The sequence below is a fragment of the Ornithorhynchus anatinus genome, chromosome 3, assembly GCF_004115215.2.
Source record: "Ornithorhynchus anatinus isolate Pmale09 chromosome 3, mOrnAna1.pri.v4, whole genome shotgun sequence".
NCBI lineage: Eukaryota > Metazoa > Chordata > Mammalia > Monotremata > Ornithorhynchidae > Ornithorhynchus > Ornithorhynchus anatinus.
In genome coordinates this window covers 93,774,283-93,791,727 of record NC_041730.1, presented here as the reverse complement: position 1 = coordinate 93,791,727, position 17,445 = coordinate 93,774,283, and the positions used below count along the sequence as shown (strand labels likewise).

Below are 17,445 nucleotides of genomic sequence, written 5' to 3'. Positions count from 1 at the left end.
TTCAAAAGCCAAGCTCTTGGTAAGACTAACCAAGACTAACCAAAACGCTGAGTTATGGAAGTGTTATTATTCCAATTCTATACATGGGATGAACTAGGCAGAGAACTATTAACCAACTTTGTTGAGATTTGAGGATTTGAAGGCAAACCAGCAGCAGAGATCAGTCTTAATTTACAATCTCCTTCTAAAGATTACAATAAAAAATGCTAAACTAGTTGCCCACACTAAGGAGTTTCTGTTCATTTTGAAAATGGATTGCAATTTATAGTTGGTAAATTCATCTCCACCCCAACATCAAGCATGAACTGGGGAGGATATTCAACGGAGTTCTGATCCCCAGAATGATTTATTCCTGCGCCTCGGGTACTTCCCTTCTGATAACCAAATCATTTTTCCAAGAGATAAATAAAGGAAGGAAAGAAAAGTGAGAAAGCGGTCAATTCAAACGTGCTGCTTACTGCACTTCTTCTGCTGTGAAAAGGATTATGTTCCTGAGCTCTTTGTTCAGCCAGTTTACCCAGGTATTCCACCATTCTTTCTTTCTGTTTCCTTTTCATCCAAGCTCGAATCTCCTTTTTCTCCTTTTCGGTTCTCGGAGGCTGCCGAGTAATTCGGGTGCTAAGAAATTTAACATGGAGGAAACCAATGTAGTTACATCCTTTCAACTTTCTTTAATAACCAAAGATTGTAAAAAAAAAACTATTTAGAGAAAACCTTAAACTGCAAGTCATAATGAAGTAAATGCTGTTAAAGTTTTTCCTAAATACTGTCAGACTTCCCAAGAATTTTGATTCATACTATACAAAGATTACAAGGGATGTTTTGCTATTCTTTAAATGTAAGATATTGAAATATATAATTCCTTTAAAAAATAAATGGTCACAAAGTTATTTTCTTTCTGACTTTACCAAGAGCATTGGGAGTTCTTGATTTTTCCCCCCAAAAACATGAAATACATTATTGCTCATGTGAGTTTCATCAAACTCTGTACACTTTTTTGGAGACTAGTCTTAGAAACTAGACTTCTAAAACTAATTAAAATGTTGAATGGACTAATTAAAATGTTGTTAATTTGGATTTAATTCGGAAGAAAGGGTACCCCCACTTATCATGCCTGGACTCTTGCAGTTTTCTTATGGAGAATAACTATCTTTTTTGGGGGGAAAAAAAAGCTTAGAGATCATATATGTGTTGTTTTTCTGGAGTCAAGCGTAATTCTAGTTAATCTTCATTCTACCATGAAGACTATTTTTGCTTCCAGTTGAAAAAATGTCCTGAATAATCAGGAAGAAAAAAATATTCTGTTTTTTTTTAGCTAGGATGCAATCTCCTAGATTGTAAACTCCTTGAGTGTTGGGATTATATCTAATTATTTTACACTCTCCCAAGCACTTAGCGTAGTGTTCTGCACACAGAAGGAGCTCAAACACTAGAATGGAAAAACATTAACAGAATTATTTTCAAGGTTAATATTTGCAGTTTTTAATCAGAAGAATGTGGAGCTGTGGGTCATCCAAGAGCGTGGATCAGGTTGCCTCCAAGATGTCTTGAGTAGGGAAAGACAGGCTAGGCTGACTCACAGTGTCTAGCTTACACAAGTATGAGCAGCATATCGAGCAGAGTACACAACTATTGAGAAGCAGCGTGGCTCAGTGGAAAGAGCCCGGGCTTTGGAGTCAGAGGTCATGGGTTCGAATTCCGGCTCGGCCGCTTGTCAGCTGTGTGACTTTGGGCGAGTCACTTAACTTCTCGGTGCCTCAGTTACCTCAACTGTAAAATGAGGATTAAGACTGTGAGCCCCTCGTGGGACAACCTGATTCCCCTGTGTCTACCCCAGCGCTTAGAACAGTGCTCAGCACATAGTAAGCGCTTAACAAATACCAACATTATTATTATTAAACATTAAATTTAACATTAGAAATGGTCTAAAGGACCATTTCCCTTGAGGAAGACCTAGTAAAAATTGGCAGGAATTCAGAATTGGTTTTATGACATACAACTGATGAATGAATAATGTGTTCTGATAACATTAAAGCATCCTACAGATCATGAAGAAATAAATACTGTTTTAGTCTAAATTTAAAATCTTTGTTCCTAATTATGGATATAATGAACCACCTGTTTAACAAATACTGGAAAAGACCTATTTGAACAACTAATAAGTAATTTCACCTTTGTAATAATATGATTTCAGTTCAACCCAGATATTAGAATCACCTGATTTTTACCTGGTAATTTTCCTAGCTTGATTTTCAGTTAAACCCAGATCATGAGCAGAAATGCCACCGTCTTTTACAAGGTCATGAATTATGTCAGCAACATCAGTCAATCCAGTAAGCTGAAGGGGATCTGTTGAAAAACTTTAAATGCAGGTCTATTATTCAAACCAAGTATCTTAATTAAGTCCTCTGCAATTAAATCACCTTAAAATTCGACAGCATATAAAAACAAGGTAAAAGGGAAATTTTAGCTGCATAGAAATCATACAGTATGGATTTTAAAATATTTCTCCTCTCACAAACATTTTTACTAGCCCACCCACTCTAAAATAAGTTATAACTGGGCTCCCATCCAAATGAGGATTGTCATATGGGGAAGTACCTATTTGCAAAGAAATGCATAAAGGTTTCTTTCGATTGGGTGCACTGTCTCCTTAAAAACCATTAATGTTCGCTAGCAGTTTCTCATCAAGCAAGTCCCCTAAATACTAAGAGAACACCCGCTGACAAGTCATGGAAAGTTTCCATCTCAGAGGTTTCACAATAGACAGTTTTTTTGTAAAGGAATTTTCTTTCCACTGAAAAATACTATTTCAATTAAGAAGATAAGTCAAATAATATAATAACATAGAGTTCATCATAAGGTTAAGGCATGCAAGAATTTGAGAGAGACTCCTAGGTTCCCAACACCTATTTAACATCACATCTGGAACACAGAATTCCCATTACACTAAATAGTAAAATAATTGTTTAAATTAAATAATATTAATTTTATCACACTTACCTCTGAACTAACTTTTCACTATAAGCCATATCTGAAAAAAACAAGGCATCAATAATAGTTTGGGTGCTGTTAACGTTTACCTGATTACACACTATCTTAAGATTGTCCTCAGTATTTTAAAACATTTTAATCGGTCATATGTATGTCATAATCAATAAGCAAGATGCCTACCATTTCCCAAAAGAATCACATAGGGTATTTGAATAAGGATACTCTGTTTTCATCAGTATTGTTCTGGTCACAGAACTTGGGGAAGTACATTACTTTTTAAAAATTTAGTATACTATTTAGAAGCACTAGGAAAAAAAGGCTCAAAATGATATTTCCATGGCCTGAAAATGAGTAAAACTCCCACTGTGACTAATTTATAACCAGGGATTTGCAAATTTACTTAAAAAAAACTGGCCCACCACATCATTTCTTAAAACTAAATTTAGACATTTTCAATAATTAAGATTTCAACTGAGAATTATTACTCCAGAACGAAGCCTGAATTAATAATGTTAATAATGATTCTTGTGATTATTGTGGCATTTGTTAAGCCCAACGACTCTATAATTGAACATGATCACAGATCTTTATGCTTTCACTTGGAATGCTTAGCCTGGTCTCTTGGGATAAACTAGTTCAAACGAATGAATTATCACTTACTAACCTGAGACAAGTCTTGTAGCTACCATGTGAAGAGGTGATTAGGCCACTGGAGAACTGAGTCTAAAGAAATACTTTGTGTGTAAGGGTCAGGGTGGCCTCTGCTGGCCAATTTAGGAGAGAAGCTCTTAGAGATGCGGTTCCTACATTTGCCTGGAAGTGTGGGACCGACACAAATTTCATAGTAAAAAGGCAGACCACTAACTGGAGTTGAGCATTACATCAGGAGATGTTTGAGGGAAGTACAGGGCCTGCCATATGCATGGTGTAGGGGATAGAGCCTAAGCCTGGGGGTCAGAAGGACATGGGTTCTAATCCCGGTTCCGCCACTTGTCTGTGTGTGACCTTAGGCAAGTCACTTACTTCTCTGGGCCCCAGTTACCTCATCTGTAAGATGGGGAATAAAACCGTGAGCCCTATGTGGGACAGGGACTCTATCTGACATGATTGCTTGTACCCACCCCAACATTTAGTACAGTGCCTGGCACATAGTAAGCGCTTACCAAATACCATAATCATTATTATTAATATAGCATTAATATAGTAATGTCAAGCTCATTTCTTCATGTGGACTGCAGTGCAAAGGACTAATAAATTCTTGGTAAAGTGCTTTACATGTTACTTGACTTCTCTGTGCCTCAACTATAAAATGGGGATTTACTCCCTGTTCCAGTCTCCCCCTGAAGACTGAAAACTTGCTGTGGGCAGGGATAGTGTCTACCAACTCTAGACTACTGTACATTCCCAATCGCTTAGTAGAGTGCTCTGCATAGAGGAAACGGTCAAAAAGTATCACTGATAGATTGGTGTCTGGCCGGGGTGATTACAAGCAGAGAAGTCCCCTGGAACCTGGGAGAACAGTCACCATCAACACAAAAGCTGTGGAGGTGTTTTCAATCGAGCGTAGGTGTCTCCCCCTTCCCACTAACCTGCTTCTAGGTCATTTATTCTATGTAATTTTCATGGCACCTAAAGATATGCCTTACTGCTACAGGGTCTCGTAATATCCCGACTAGATTACTGTGTCAGCCTTCTGTCTGATCTCCCTTCCTCCTCTCTCTCCCCGCTCCAGTCTATTCTTCACTCCGCTGCCCGGCTCATCTTCCTGCAGAAATGCTCTGACATGTCACTCCCTTTCTTAAAAACCTCCAGTGGTTGCCTATTGCCGCCACACAAAACAAAAACTTCTCACTCTAGGCTTCAAGGCTGTCCATCACCTTGCCCCTTCCTACCTCTCCTCCCTTCTCTCTTTCCACTGCCCACCACGCACGCTCCGCTCCTCTGCCGCCCACCTCCTCACCGTCCCCCGTTCTCGCCTATCCCGCCGTCGACCCCCGGGCCACGTCCTCCCGCGGTCCTGGAACGCCTTCCCTCCTCACCTCCGCCAAACTGATTCTCTTCCCCTCTTCAAAACCCTACTTAAAGCTCACCTCCTCCAAGAGGCCTTCCCACACTGAGCTCCCCTTTTCCCTCTGCTCCCTCTATCCCCCCCTTCACCTCCTCTCAGCTAAGACCTCGTCTCCCCCTTCCCTCTGCTCCTCCCCCTCTCCCTTCCCCTCCCCTCAGCACCATACTCATCCGCTCAACTGTATATATCTTCATTACCCTATTTATTTTGTTAATGAGATGTACATCACCCTGATTCTATTTATTTGCTATTATTTTAATGAGATGTTCTTCCCCTTGATCCTATTTATTGCCATTGTTCTTGTCTGTCCGTCTCCACCGATTAGACTGTAAGCCCGTCAAAAGGCAGGAACTGTCTCCATCTGTTACCAATTTGTACATTCCAAGTGCTTAGTACAGTGCTCTGCACATAGTAAGCACTCAGTAAATACTATTGAATGAATGAATATGCCCAGTGCTTAGCACATAGTAAGCGCTTAACAAATATCAACATTATTTATATGCTATGTCTGAATTCCTGACTCTGTCATTTGAACGTCCTCCTTTAATTTGGGACATCGCTAAATGAAAAGATGAAGATTCTTCTAGTCCTGAAATTCTAGGGTCCCACAGCAAAGTTAAATGAAAAAATAAGAGCCTTTCATCCCCTTCCACATCTTGCCACTCCCCAGTAAGAACACAACTGGTTCAGAGGACAGAGCGTGACCGGCACTGCCCAAACCTCTCCCCCGAAAATCAGTTACTTCGTGCCGGTTCTGTGACTGGACCAAGGCTCAACCGTTGTTTACGAAGGGCGATTCCATCACATATCCTGAAGTGGTTTTAGAGTCATACAAAGTGGCTTCCGCTGCCTCAGGTACTTGTTTCAAAAAGCTCAGTTTTAAAGTTACTGCTGGGAATTCAGGAATAAACTACAGAAAAGATTCCAGAAGCAATTCTGTGATGTCTGTGAAGAGGCAAAAACCGAATCTCCCTCCAAACTCTAACACCAATACATTTCTGCAACTGGGCACTGAACTTTCTGACTCAACTTTATCAGGAAGCAAACATACTTAAGTTATTCATTCAATAGTATTTATTGAGTGCTTACTATGTGCAGAGCACTGTACTAAGTGCTTGGAACATACAATTCGGCAACAGATAGAGACAATCCCTGCCCAATGACCGGCTCACAGTCTAAACGGGGGAGATAGACAGCAAAGAAAACAGAAATAGCTGTAGCTATTACAAAACAGTTATAGCTACAAACGTTGCTGTTTTAAATCCTCATAATACAAAGGCAAGTAAACAGCCTTTTATACCGAGGTAAGAAAAGACCAGTTTATAAGATGAGGTTTCAATTTGGATGGCATAACTTCTACACTCCCTTTTAAACAAACAAAACAATTAGAAAGCCACAGACTGATGTTGCAAAACCTTGCTCCTAACAATTCTGAAAACAGTTACAACAGTCACAATATTTCTAGCCAGAAGGGAAAGCAGTAACTCAAAAAAATAGTACCTTCGAAATCACTTTTGACAGTGGAATGGCCGCTAGATGTAACAGAGGATAAGGAATGAGATTTCAAATGACCAATCTGATTATCCACAAACCCAAGTTCTAATATTTCTTCCTTTTCATCAGTTTGATCTTCAAAATCCAGGGGAATCGGATAGTGTCCTGACAAAGTAGATATAATAGTGGAGAGAAAATTAAGCGGAAAGGCTTTTAATGATAAAGCTGGGAACATTAAACATACTTTCCTTTATTCTTTCATTCAGTGGTATTTATTGAGCACTATGTGCAGAGACTGTACTAAGCGCTTGAGAAAGTACAATGTTCTATGAATAGAAAGGGCAAGGGGAAATGTTAAGTACATCCATATTTCATAGAGAAAAAGGGTGGGAGTTTAACTTTACTTCCGCTCAGAACATTGGTGCATCTGAAACTTTCAGCCGATTTTGACAACTTTCAACAGAAGAATAAGTGAATTGACTATGGAATTACAAAACAATACTTCTGGCGAAACTCAAGTAGACAATTCCCCTACCACATGGGAATTAGGTTCTTGATGAATTCTGCAATAAAGAAAATTTGCACTGTGATAGACATGCTGGGTCTGATGTGGTACATTTCCCTATAATTGTTTCTTCTGACAACAGCATCTCATTGTATCCAGAGAGGTGTGCACTGTGGGAACAATGTTCCCTAATTCTGCTGTGACATTCTACCCAAATACAGAATGAAAACACGCAAACTATGAGAACTTACACTACTGCCAAAAAAGGCAGAAGAGCCGATTTTAAAACATTACTATATTTTGATTCATCATTCCAAATAAAGGAAAATTGAACCAACTGTCAACGTGGCTCATTGGAAAGAGCCTGGGCTTGGGAGTCAAAGGTCATGGGTTCTAATCCCAGCTCCGCCACTTGTCAGCTGTGTGACTTTGGGCAAGTCACTTCACTTCTCTGTGTCTCATTTCCCTCATCTGCAAAATGGGGATTAAGACCGAGTCCCACGTGGGACAACCTGATCACCTTGTATCCCCCCAGTGGTTAGAACAGTGCTTAGCACATAGTAAGCGCTTAACAAATACCATTATTATTATTATTTAAAAAGAGCTAATTTCAACTGCCATGACCGATTCAGATCCCAATCAGCAACTTTGACAGGACACAGAAGGAGCATGGCATAGTGGCTAGAGCCCAGACCTCAGAGTCAGAAGGTCATGGGTTCTAATCCCCATTCTGCCACTTGTCCGTGTCACCTCCTCTGTAAATTGGGCATTGAGACTGGGCGCCCCACGTGGGACAGGGACCTGTGTCCAACCCTATTTGTTTGTATGAACCCCAATGCTTAGGACAGTGCCTGGGACATAGTAAGCACTTGAATACCATTACTAGCAGTATTATATAAATATGGTTATATTCATTATTCAGGATTACTTATGCACATATAATACCCATAAAATATAGTCTTTCATAACTAGCCAATATATTTCCATAAAATTCTCCAAATTATGGATTTAGGGTACAAAGAAGCCTTTTTTTTAAGCTTTTGAGGGTAAAAAAAAAGCAGCGTGGTTTAGTGGAAAGAGCACAGGCTTGGGAGTCAGAGGAAATAGGTTCTAATCCCGGTTCCGCCACTTGTATGCTGTAGGACCTTGGGCAAGCCACTTCACTTCTCTGTACCTTAATTACCTCGTCTGTGAAATGGAGATTATTACTGTGTGGAACAACCCGATTACCTTGTACTTACCCCAGCGCTCAGACCAGTAACTGGCACATAGTGAGCGCTTAACAAATACCATTATTATTATTAATAATAAAAAGACTCTCACAGAGCACTATTTAGTTTTATTGTACATCAATTCTGGGCAATTTGGGTATACATAAGCCTACAACTTTATTCAATAACTAATTCTCAGTTCATTTACACTGGTTCCACTTTAAAATGTTTCAACTCATGACTCAATTTGTCCTGAAAACTGCATTTTAAGTTCATTCATTCATTCATTCAATAGTATTTATTGAGCGCTTACTATGTGCAGAGGACTGTACTAAGCGCTTGGAATGAACAAGTCGGCAACAGATAGAAACAGTCCCTGCCGTTTGACGGGCTTACAGTCTAATCGGGAGAGACAGACAGACAAGAACAATGGCAATAAATAGAGTTAATTCCAAAACTGCCATTCCACAGAGAACAAAAAAAAACTTATAATTCTAATTCCACCTCCCCAAATGTTCTTCTATTTTCCAAATACACACCTTGGTCAGATTCTCGAAAAGCTCGAGGTGAATATCTCCCTTTATCCATGGGTGGAGCAACAGTTTCCTCCCAATTGTCTATTGTTTTCACTAGCTGAGAAAACAGAAACATATCAAAAACCATTTTACATATCATACGTATTCAGGTGTGATTTTTTTCCCCTCCAAACATTTCTTTCCATTCATTGTTTGCTTTTACATTAATAAATGTTCAGAATGCTGATTCTACATTCATACGCTTTAAAGTTTTTTTAAAACATGTAGAAGACATTTCGTTAGGAAATACACATGCTTGCAAAAAGAAAAACAGTATGTGAAAGGCATGGTTTCTCATAAAAAAAAGCTGGACTCGGTTCTAATTTGAGACAGTTGAACGTGAATGCATGAAGAAAAATTAATTTAAACCTAAGTGTATCTTAATTATAGGTGCCCTCTCTGCAGGAGCAGATCACCTCCAAGGTTTTCTCAACTAAAACTCCCAAGCCTGCTCATCCCAGCTCCTTGCAAAGACCAAAGATTTTCCCTTCTCTCCATCCAAATTGCTACTATTCTGAGCCAAGCCCTTACCATATCCCATCTTGATGACTGCATCAGCCTCCTTCTCGACCTCCCTGCCTCCTGTCTCTCCCCACTCTAGTCCAAACTTCACTCCGTTGCCTAGATTATTTATTCTAAAAAAAAGTTACAGTCCTCATCTCCCCTCTCCTCAGGAACTTCCAGTGGTTGCCAATCGACCTCTGCAACAAACAAATTTGAAAGCACTCAACCACCTTGCCCCTGATTATCTTTCTTTGCTGATTCCTGCTACAATCCAGCTCTCTCACTTCTCTCCTGTAATGCCAACCTTTACTGTTCCTCAATCCTCATCTACATCATCACCAACCCCTTGGCCATGTCCTCCTTTTGGCCTGGAACTCCCTCCCCCTTCATTTCCGACAGACCACCACTCTCCCCTCCTTCGAAGCCTTATTAAAATCACATCTCCTCCAAGAGGCCTTACCTGATTGAGCCCCTCATTGTCCCTACTCCTGTTCCCCTCTGCAACACTCTTGCAGTTGGATTTCAATCCTTTAAGCACTTGCTAATCACCCCACACTGAGCCTCATGACATTTCTGTATATATCTGTATTTTATTTTAATGCCCACCTCTCCCTCTAAGTTCACATCTAACAACTCAGTTGTATTGAACTCTCCCAAGTACTTAGTACAGTGCTCTGCAACCAATTATTACTCTATTAATATCACTGATTGACTGATTTCCAATCAGGGCTGCAAAATCCAGGATGGCAGTATTCTAAACTATCATGTTTTTGAAGTCTGACCCCTCCATATCCTCACTCCCAGATAAAATCTTACCCCTTTTCACCACCATACTCAAAGTGAAATGTTGACAACTCGCAGCTTGATAAACTCAACTGTTTTAATGAACCAGAAACATAGTTTGTGATTTTTCACTGTTTAGAGAATCATATATTTTGTGCTGATACTGAAAAGCCTTTCTCAGTATCAATTCTACTCTAATTTTTATTCAATGTACCTTGATAACCATGAATGAAATACTGGAATTAGAGACATTTTATTTAATAGAAGTCTTTCTATATTTCCTTATATTAGTATTACACTTTAGTCAAGTGGTGACATGCTGTATAGTCAGTTTTGCCATACATAACACGGGCTTTCAACTAAGCATTCTGGAAAGCAGGGGACATTCTTCCAATGCTAAGCTTCTGTGTGGATAGAATGTAGCAGAGTTGGAAGACACAGTCCCTCTAGACTGAAAGCTCGTTCTGCATGGGGAATGTGTCTACCAACTTGGCTATATTGTACTCTCCCAAGCGCTTAGTACAGTGCTCTGAACACGATAAGTGCTCAAGAAATGTGACTGATTGGAAGAAAAAGTTTGCAAATACATGTAATGCTGGACAAGTTTTGAGCTCTATTAATCAAATCAATGGTATTTAAGTTCAGAGAGGGCAGGGAACATGTCTACCAATTCTGTTATACTGTACTCTCCCAAGGTTTTAGGATAGTGCTCTGCACACAGAAAGTGCTCGATAAATATGGTTGATTGACTACTTATTGAGAGCTTTCTGCATGCAGAGCCCTGTATTAAGTAAGCATTTGGGAAAGTACAATATCACAGAGCTCGTAGATGCAATCCCTGCCCCACAAGAAACTTCGAGTTTTCCCTTTACGTGTAGTTCACCAAGAACACAGCCTTCCTACCGTAGGAAAACTGACATTCCGTAAAGCAGATATTCTGCATAAAACGTGAGACTTAGAATTAAATTATTGAGAAAACACTTTTCAATTGTTATTTTTCCAGCCCTGTACCTTCTCATTCAATCACTCACACAGTACACTAAGCACTTGGAGAGTACAATATAATTGTAATTATTAAGTGCTGTGAAAAGCGCTGTTCTAAGCCCTGGGGAAGATACAAGATAATCAGATCAGACACAATCCCTGTCCCACAAAGTTCTCACAATTTAAGTAAGAAGGAGGGCAGGAATTCAATCCCCATTTTACAGATGAGGGCACAGAGAGGTAAGGTGACTTGCCCAAAGTCACACAGGCCCGTGGTGGAGCCAGGATTTGAATGCAGATCCTCTGACTCCCAGGTCTAGGCTCTTTCCACTAGGCCATGCTGCCCCAGAGTTGGTGGACATGATCCTTGCCCACAGTGAGTCTTCAGACTTATGCCAGTATATTTTGTGACTCTTTCAAATGACACTGAAAATGTCTCTCCTCTTTCAAACTTAAAAAGAAGGGAAGTGATTGATAATAAGGTTTATAATATGATGGGTATAAGCCCTGTTATAATCAATGGTATTTATTGAGCGCTTACTACGTGCAGAGCACTGTACTAAGCGCTTGGGAGAGTACAACACAAGAGTTATAATGTGCAAAGCTAGAATTTAAAAGTTTTAAAAAGGAACAAAGCCAATTGTTATTATGCATTTCTTTAAATGTTTTTTAATGACTGGTGACCACAGGTTCTAGAAACTGCAAAAGGCTATGGTTTTCAAAAACACATACAACTCCCTCTCTCGGGAAACAAAACAAACAAGAAAACGAATTATATTTTGGGCACAGTAGACATACCAATTTAGTGTTTGAAAAGTCCTTTTGAATATTTTCTGCCATATTCTGTAACGCCAACAGTTTTTCATCCATTTTCTGGAATTCTGTGACCAAGTGCTCCTTGTGAAGAGTTCTGCTGGATGATACCATATGGGGGTCAACTGGAATATCCTCATAAAGCCGATTCCACGTAAAAGGGTCTTCCACATGGTCTGACTTCAAATTCTGGGCTTCTACTTGAAGCAGTGATTTTGCTTCACCTTAAAACATTGATTAAAAAATAAAATTTGGCAAGAAATGAAATGAAAGAAACCATAACCTAGAATAAGACAGATTAGAACATTAAATCAATATGCAAGAAATGGCAAATCCATCAATTTTTATTCACTCAGTGTAGGATGCGTTTTCCCTTCTGACTTTAAGATTGATTTTTTGGGTCATTGCTGTGTGACAAATGCCCAAAATTTCTAATTCTATCCTGATCCAAATAAGGAAGTTTGAACTTAAAGAAGCCATTCCTTTCATCCTACGGCAACGAGAACCTACAAAATGAATACAATGTTTTAAAATTTAGTTTTCTCTCACTGAATTAGAACATCAGCTTCCAGCTTCCCCCATCAAAAACTATCTACACAAAGCCGATTCCCCAACTCTAATTTGAATGACTTCTTGACCCAGTGATGCCCTTGTCATTCTGAGGCAGGTGAGGAAGGGGGAGAATGGGACAAAGAAAAAAATCTGTGGGGTGATTCTCTAAGTAGCTGGAAACAGACAGCTGAAACTTCTCATTCAGTTGAGGAAATTGGGGTGGCAATGCCTGTGTCTATGGGAAATAAACTATTGCTCTGTTTTCCACTCTTCCTTCTCCCTGTAGGACTTGGATCATGATTTTGTGCGCTTGGGAGATCTCAAACTGTACTTAGAAGCCTGGTTACCTTTCCCACACCCTTTCCTTCCCTCTCTCCAGGATACTTGGGTCTGCCTATCTCTCAGGCCTTGTTAAAAGTCAGGGATCCCGAAGTAAGAGTCACCTGGGGTCCAACAACAGATTCAGGGCATGGGGGAGGCGCAGGTGGGGTGTTTGCTAACTGCCTGTTCTAAAATGGGGGAAAAGGGCTAGCGTGGGGCTTGAGTGCATGGAGCTCCAAAGCACAAGATGTGGGATAGGAGAGGAAGATGACAGAAAGAGAAGAGGAAAATAGGAGTTGGAGAGGAAGGAAAGAAAGAGGACAAGGGGGATGACACAGGTCTGGACATTTGATGGTTTACCTCCTTGATGGGGAATCCATGTCATTTACCCTTGTGGTATCTAATTAAGAGACTAGTACAGTGGCCTGCACATAGTAGGTGCTCAAATGCTGTTGATGATGATATAATATTCAAGCTTTAGCTTAAGAAAACTGGACATAATCAATGGTATTCACTGAGCACTTACTTTGTGGTGAGCACTGTACTAAGCGCTTGGGAGAGTACAGTACAACAAAGGTGGTAGATACATTCTCTACCCACAAGGAGCTTACAAGTAGTGACGTGACTTGCCCAAAGTCACACAGCTGATAAGTGGCGGAGCCGGGATTAGAATCCACGACCTCTGACTCCCAAGCCTGGGCTTTTTCTGTCACTGGTGACAAGTGGCAAAAAACTCCTTATGGAGGTCACAGGGCTCACAGTTTTAAAATGAATCATTTTTTAAAATATGTGTTGCTTTAAAAAGTGGAAGGGGTATCAATTACCATCACTCTTAAGGTCTGGACGATGTACGTTGGTTACAGAAGCTGCCATGAAGTGTAGTTTCGCAGAAGATGGAACTTCCAGCTTTTCACTTTCCTGTTGGACAACCCCATCTTCCATGAGCTCATCTATAAGAGGCAATTCTTTCAGAAAATCATCGGCTTCTATATCAATCACATTTATATACTGGTGTTCACCCTAGGCAAAAAAAAAACATGCTAAAATCAAAGTGAATTTCAGTAAAACCATGGACGCTACACCACAGAAGAAGCAAGAGACGAGTGATGCTTTACCTGAATAGAGTACAAAGAGGCCTAACGCTTTGGAGTTAATTCCCTGTGCAAGGTGGATGTTCTACGAGATGTCACGGATTTTACCCTCTAAGTAGATTCATTATCAGTGGGGCATCACGTGAGCCCATTGTTGGGTCGGGACTGTCTCAGAGAAGCAGCATGGCTGAATGGGTAGAGCACGGGTTCAGGAGTCAGAGGACGTGGGTTCTAATCCCAGCTCCGCCACTTGACAGCTGTGTGACTTTGGGCAGGTCACTTAACTTCTCTGTGCCTCAGTTACCTCATCTGTAAAACGGGGATTAAGACTGTGAGCCCCACATGAGACAAACTGATTACCTTGTATCCCCCCGCAGTGCTTAGAACAGTGCTTGGCACACAGTAGCAGCAAGAAGCACTGTAGCTTAATGGAAAGAGCCCAGGCTTGGGAGTCAGAGGTCATGGATTCTAATCCTGACTCCGCCACTTGTCAGTTGTGTGACCTTGGGCAAATTAAGTCACTTAACTTCTCTGGCCTCAGTTACCTCATCTGTAAAATGGGGATTAAGACTGTGAGCCCCACGTGGGACAACCTGATTCCCCTATGTCTACCCCAGCGCTTAGAACAGTGCTCGGCACATAGTAAGCGCTTAACAAATACCAACATTATTATTATTATTATTATTATTAAGTGCTCAGGCTCAGTGGAAAGAGCCTGGGCTTCGGAGTCAGAGGTCATGGGTTCGAATCCCAGATCTGCCACTTGTCAGCTGTGTGACTGTGAGCAAGTCACTTAACTTCTCTGTGCCTCAGTTACCTCATCTGTAAAATGGGGGTTAACTGTGAGCCTCACATGGGACAACCTGATTACCCTGTATCTACCTCAGCACTTAGAACAGTGCTCGGCATGTAGTAAGCGCTTAACAAATCCCAACATTATTATAAATACGATTGAATGAATGAATCATGGGTGTTTAGGCCACACTTCCTCTCTCCCTTGTCTGGCAGGTCACCATGGGGGAACTCATTCATTAATTCATTCAATCGTATTTACTGAGTGCTTACTGTGTGCAAAACACTGTATTAAGGGCTTGGAAGAGTACAGTATATCAACAAACCAACACATTCTTATCCACAACAAGCTCACAGTCTAGAGGGGGAGACAGACATTAATATAAACTACAGATATATACATATGGGCTGTGGGGGTGGGAGGGAGGATGAATGAAGGAGCAAGAAAGAGCGGCGTAGAAGGGAGTAGGAGAAGAGGAGGGTTTAGTCAGAGAATACTTCTTGGAGAAGATGTGCTTTCAATAAGGTTTTGAAGTGGGGGAAAGCAATTTTTTGTCTGATATGAGGAGGGAGGGTGTTCCAGGCCAGAGGTAGAATGTGGGCGAGAGGTCGGTGGCAAGGTCAACGAGATCGAGGTAGAGTGGGAAGCTTAACGTGATAGAAACCATGTGTGCGGGCTAGGGAGGTCCTGGGTGCTAACAGCAACATTCCCTGGCAACAGGGAAGAAGGGTTAGCACAGAGATGGAGGGCGGGAGACACACACTGATAGGCAGACAGGCCCACAAGGTGTTGGAGAGACTTGCTCCGTTCCCGCTGTCTCTCTGGTGCCTCTTCTGTGGACCATGAGGCCCAAAGTGGGAGAGCTCTTCAGGTCCCTCCTGGCAGTCCCAGGACTGATTCTGGGTGCGCCCCAGCTGGAAGCAGTGGCCTAGTGGATACCCCAAGCTGTCCTCCCATCTGTGTGCCCAGGTCTGTTTCCTGGAGAAAGTGATTGAGGAGAAAACGACCCAGGTGACCTAGAAATCCTCCTGCTCTCAGCCATCCAGTGGCCTCATCATGTAACACCAGTGAGCATTTAATAAATACCACAGTGCTTACGTAAAGTGGATGGCTGAGAGCAGGAAGATTTCTGGGTCATTTTTTCCTCAGTTTCTCCAGGAAACAGAACTGGGCACACAGATGGGAGGACACCTTGGGGTACGGGAAGCACAGACAAGCAGTGTGGCCTAGTGGGAAGAGCGTAGGCCTGGGAGTCAGAGGAACTGGGTTCTAATCCCGGCTCTGCCGCTTCTCTGCTGTGTGACCTTGGACAAGTCACTTAGCTTATGTGTACTTGTTATTTCATCTGTAAAATGGAGATTAAGACTGTGAGCCTCATGTGGGACAGGGACTATGTCCAATCTGATTAATTGCATCTATCTCAGCACTTAGTACAATATCTGGCACATAGTAAGTATTTAACAAATATCATTAAAGAAAGAAAACACACACACACAAATCCACCCAATCAGAGGGGTTGATGTGACTACTGTGAAATCTGGTAATACTTTTGAATTGGAAGGAAATATTGCTTCTAAAGAGCAGAGTTTTATTAAGCACAAACCAGGTTAGCAGCAGCAGCAGATGTTGATGGCTTCTCTGATATTTCATCAGGAAATCTGAAGTTTAGGAAAACATCTGGTGGCACTATCTGAGGGACATGCAAAGTTTCAGGTGCTAGATTGGGAAGAGAACGTATAAATTAGATGTACTCTGGCCAAAAGCAAACAGGTCTAACTCACACACTTTACAAAGGTAAATACAGTGAACGATCAAATCCCCAAATTGCACATGCTGGAAATCTAACTTAGAAACTAGGTGACACTGGCTCAAATTAATAATATAACCTAATTTCTATTCTCTGAATCATTTCCCCTAGAACTATGACAAAAAGTAACCTTGTCTGGAAATAGGCCATTATTTAGTAGCTCCTAGAGCTGGTTTCATCTGCCAGGTCTAAACAAACTTTCCAAATGACCCTTGCAACTAAGAATTGCTATTTAAGAGCAGAGAGTTTAATGAACTTTTCAAAAGTTGCTGCCTCACTGATAGGGACTTTGCAATATATATGGTTAAGGAAACTTTATGAAAAAACAAAAAGGTCGAGAAGGAAACTGATTCAATTCCATAAAGTCATACAGAATACGGAAAGTAGGAACATGAAGTTGTTGTTACGGCAGCCATCTTTGCCTCATTCTCACAGCAGTCATCCCTCTCTTCCTTAATGTCTTTCCTCTCATCCCTCTCACTGTTTCCTGAAATAAATTTCTCACAAGGCTTTTTTAAAAAACATTTAATTACTGCAGGATTGTGTCTTTCTCTTTCTTCATCCCTCCCCTCCTCTCACCTTCTCAGACCCAAAAGTCCCCAAAAGCCCGGCTAGGGGGATGCAGTAACATGTTATTGCTATTGTTCTTGTCTGTCCGTCTCCCCCGATTAGACTGTAAGCCCGTCAAAGGGCAGGGACTGTCTCTATTACCGATTTGTACATTCCAAGCACTTAGTACAGTGCTCTGCACACAGTAAGCGCTCAATAAATACTATTGAATGAATACCAGAAAATAGGAAGTGCAGGAGGTGGGCAGTCTGAGTGAGCAATTTCAGCTACACACCAATGCCTTTTGTGTCTGATACCCAACAGCTACAACTTAAAAAATGAGCTCAGTTAATTACATGAGACAATAAATTTTCTTAGGTAGGGCTCATAAAAATCATGCC

At 41.0% G+C, this 17,445-nt stretch overlaps 1 protein-coding gene across 4 annotated transcripts in view; it reads right to left on the bottom strand.

Annotated features, from left to right (window-relative positions):
- Positions 1-17,445, bottom strand: part of CPLANE1 (ciliogenesis and planar polarity effector 1) — a 111,119-nt gene that overhangs the window by 20,661 nt on the left and 73,013 nt on the right. For all 4 annotated transcript variants that reach the window (XM_029059915.2, XM_029059916.2, XM_029059913.2 and 1 more), the window contains 8 exons: positions 16,292-16,404; positions 13,629-13,824; positions 11,917-12,155; positions 8,812-8,905; positions 6,563-6,721; positions 3,004-3,034; positions 2,229-2,360; positions 459-618 (listed from right to left, as the gene is read on the bottom strand). In XM_029059915.2, the coding sequence (XP_028915748.1) occupies positions 459-618; positions 2,229-2,360; positions 3,004-3,034; positions 6,563-6,721; positions 8,812-8,905; positions 11,917-12,155; positions 13,629-13,824; positions 16,292-16,404 (1,124 nt within the window). The remainder of the gene's footprint in view (positions 1-458; positions 619-2,228; positions 2,361-3,003; positions 3,035-6,562; positions 6,722-8,811; positions 8,906-11,916; positions 12,156-13,628; positions 13,825-16,291; positions 16,405-17,445) is intronic.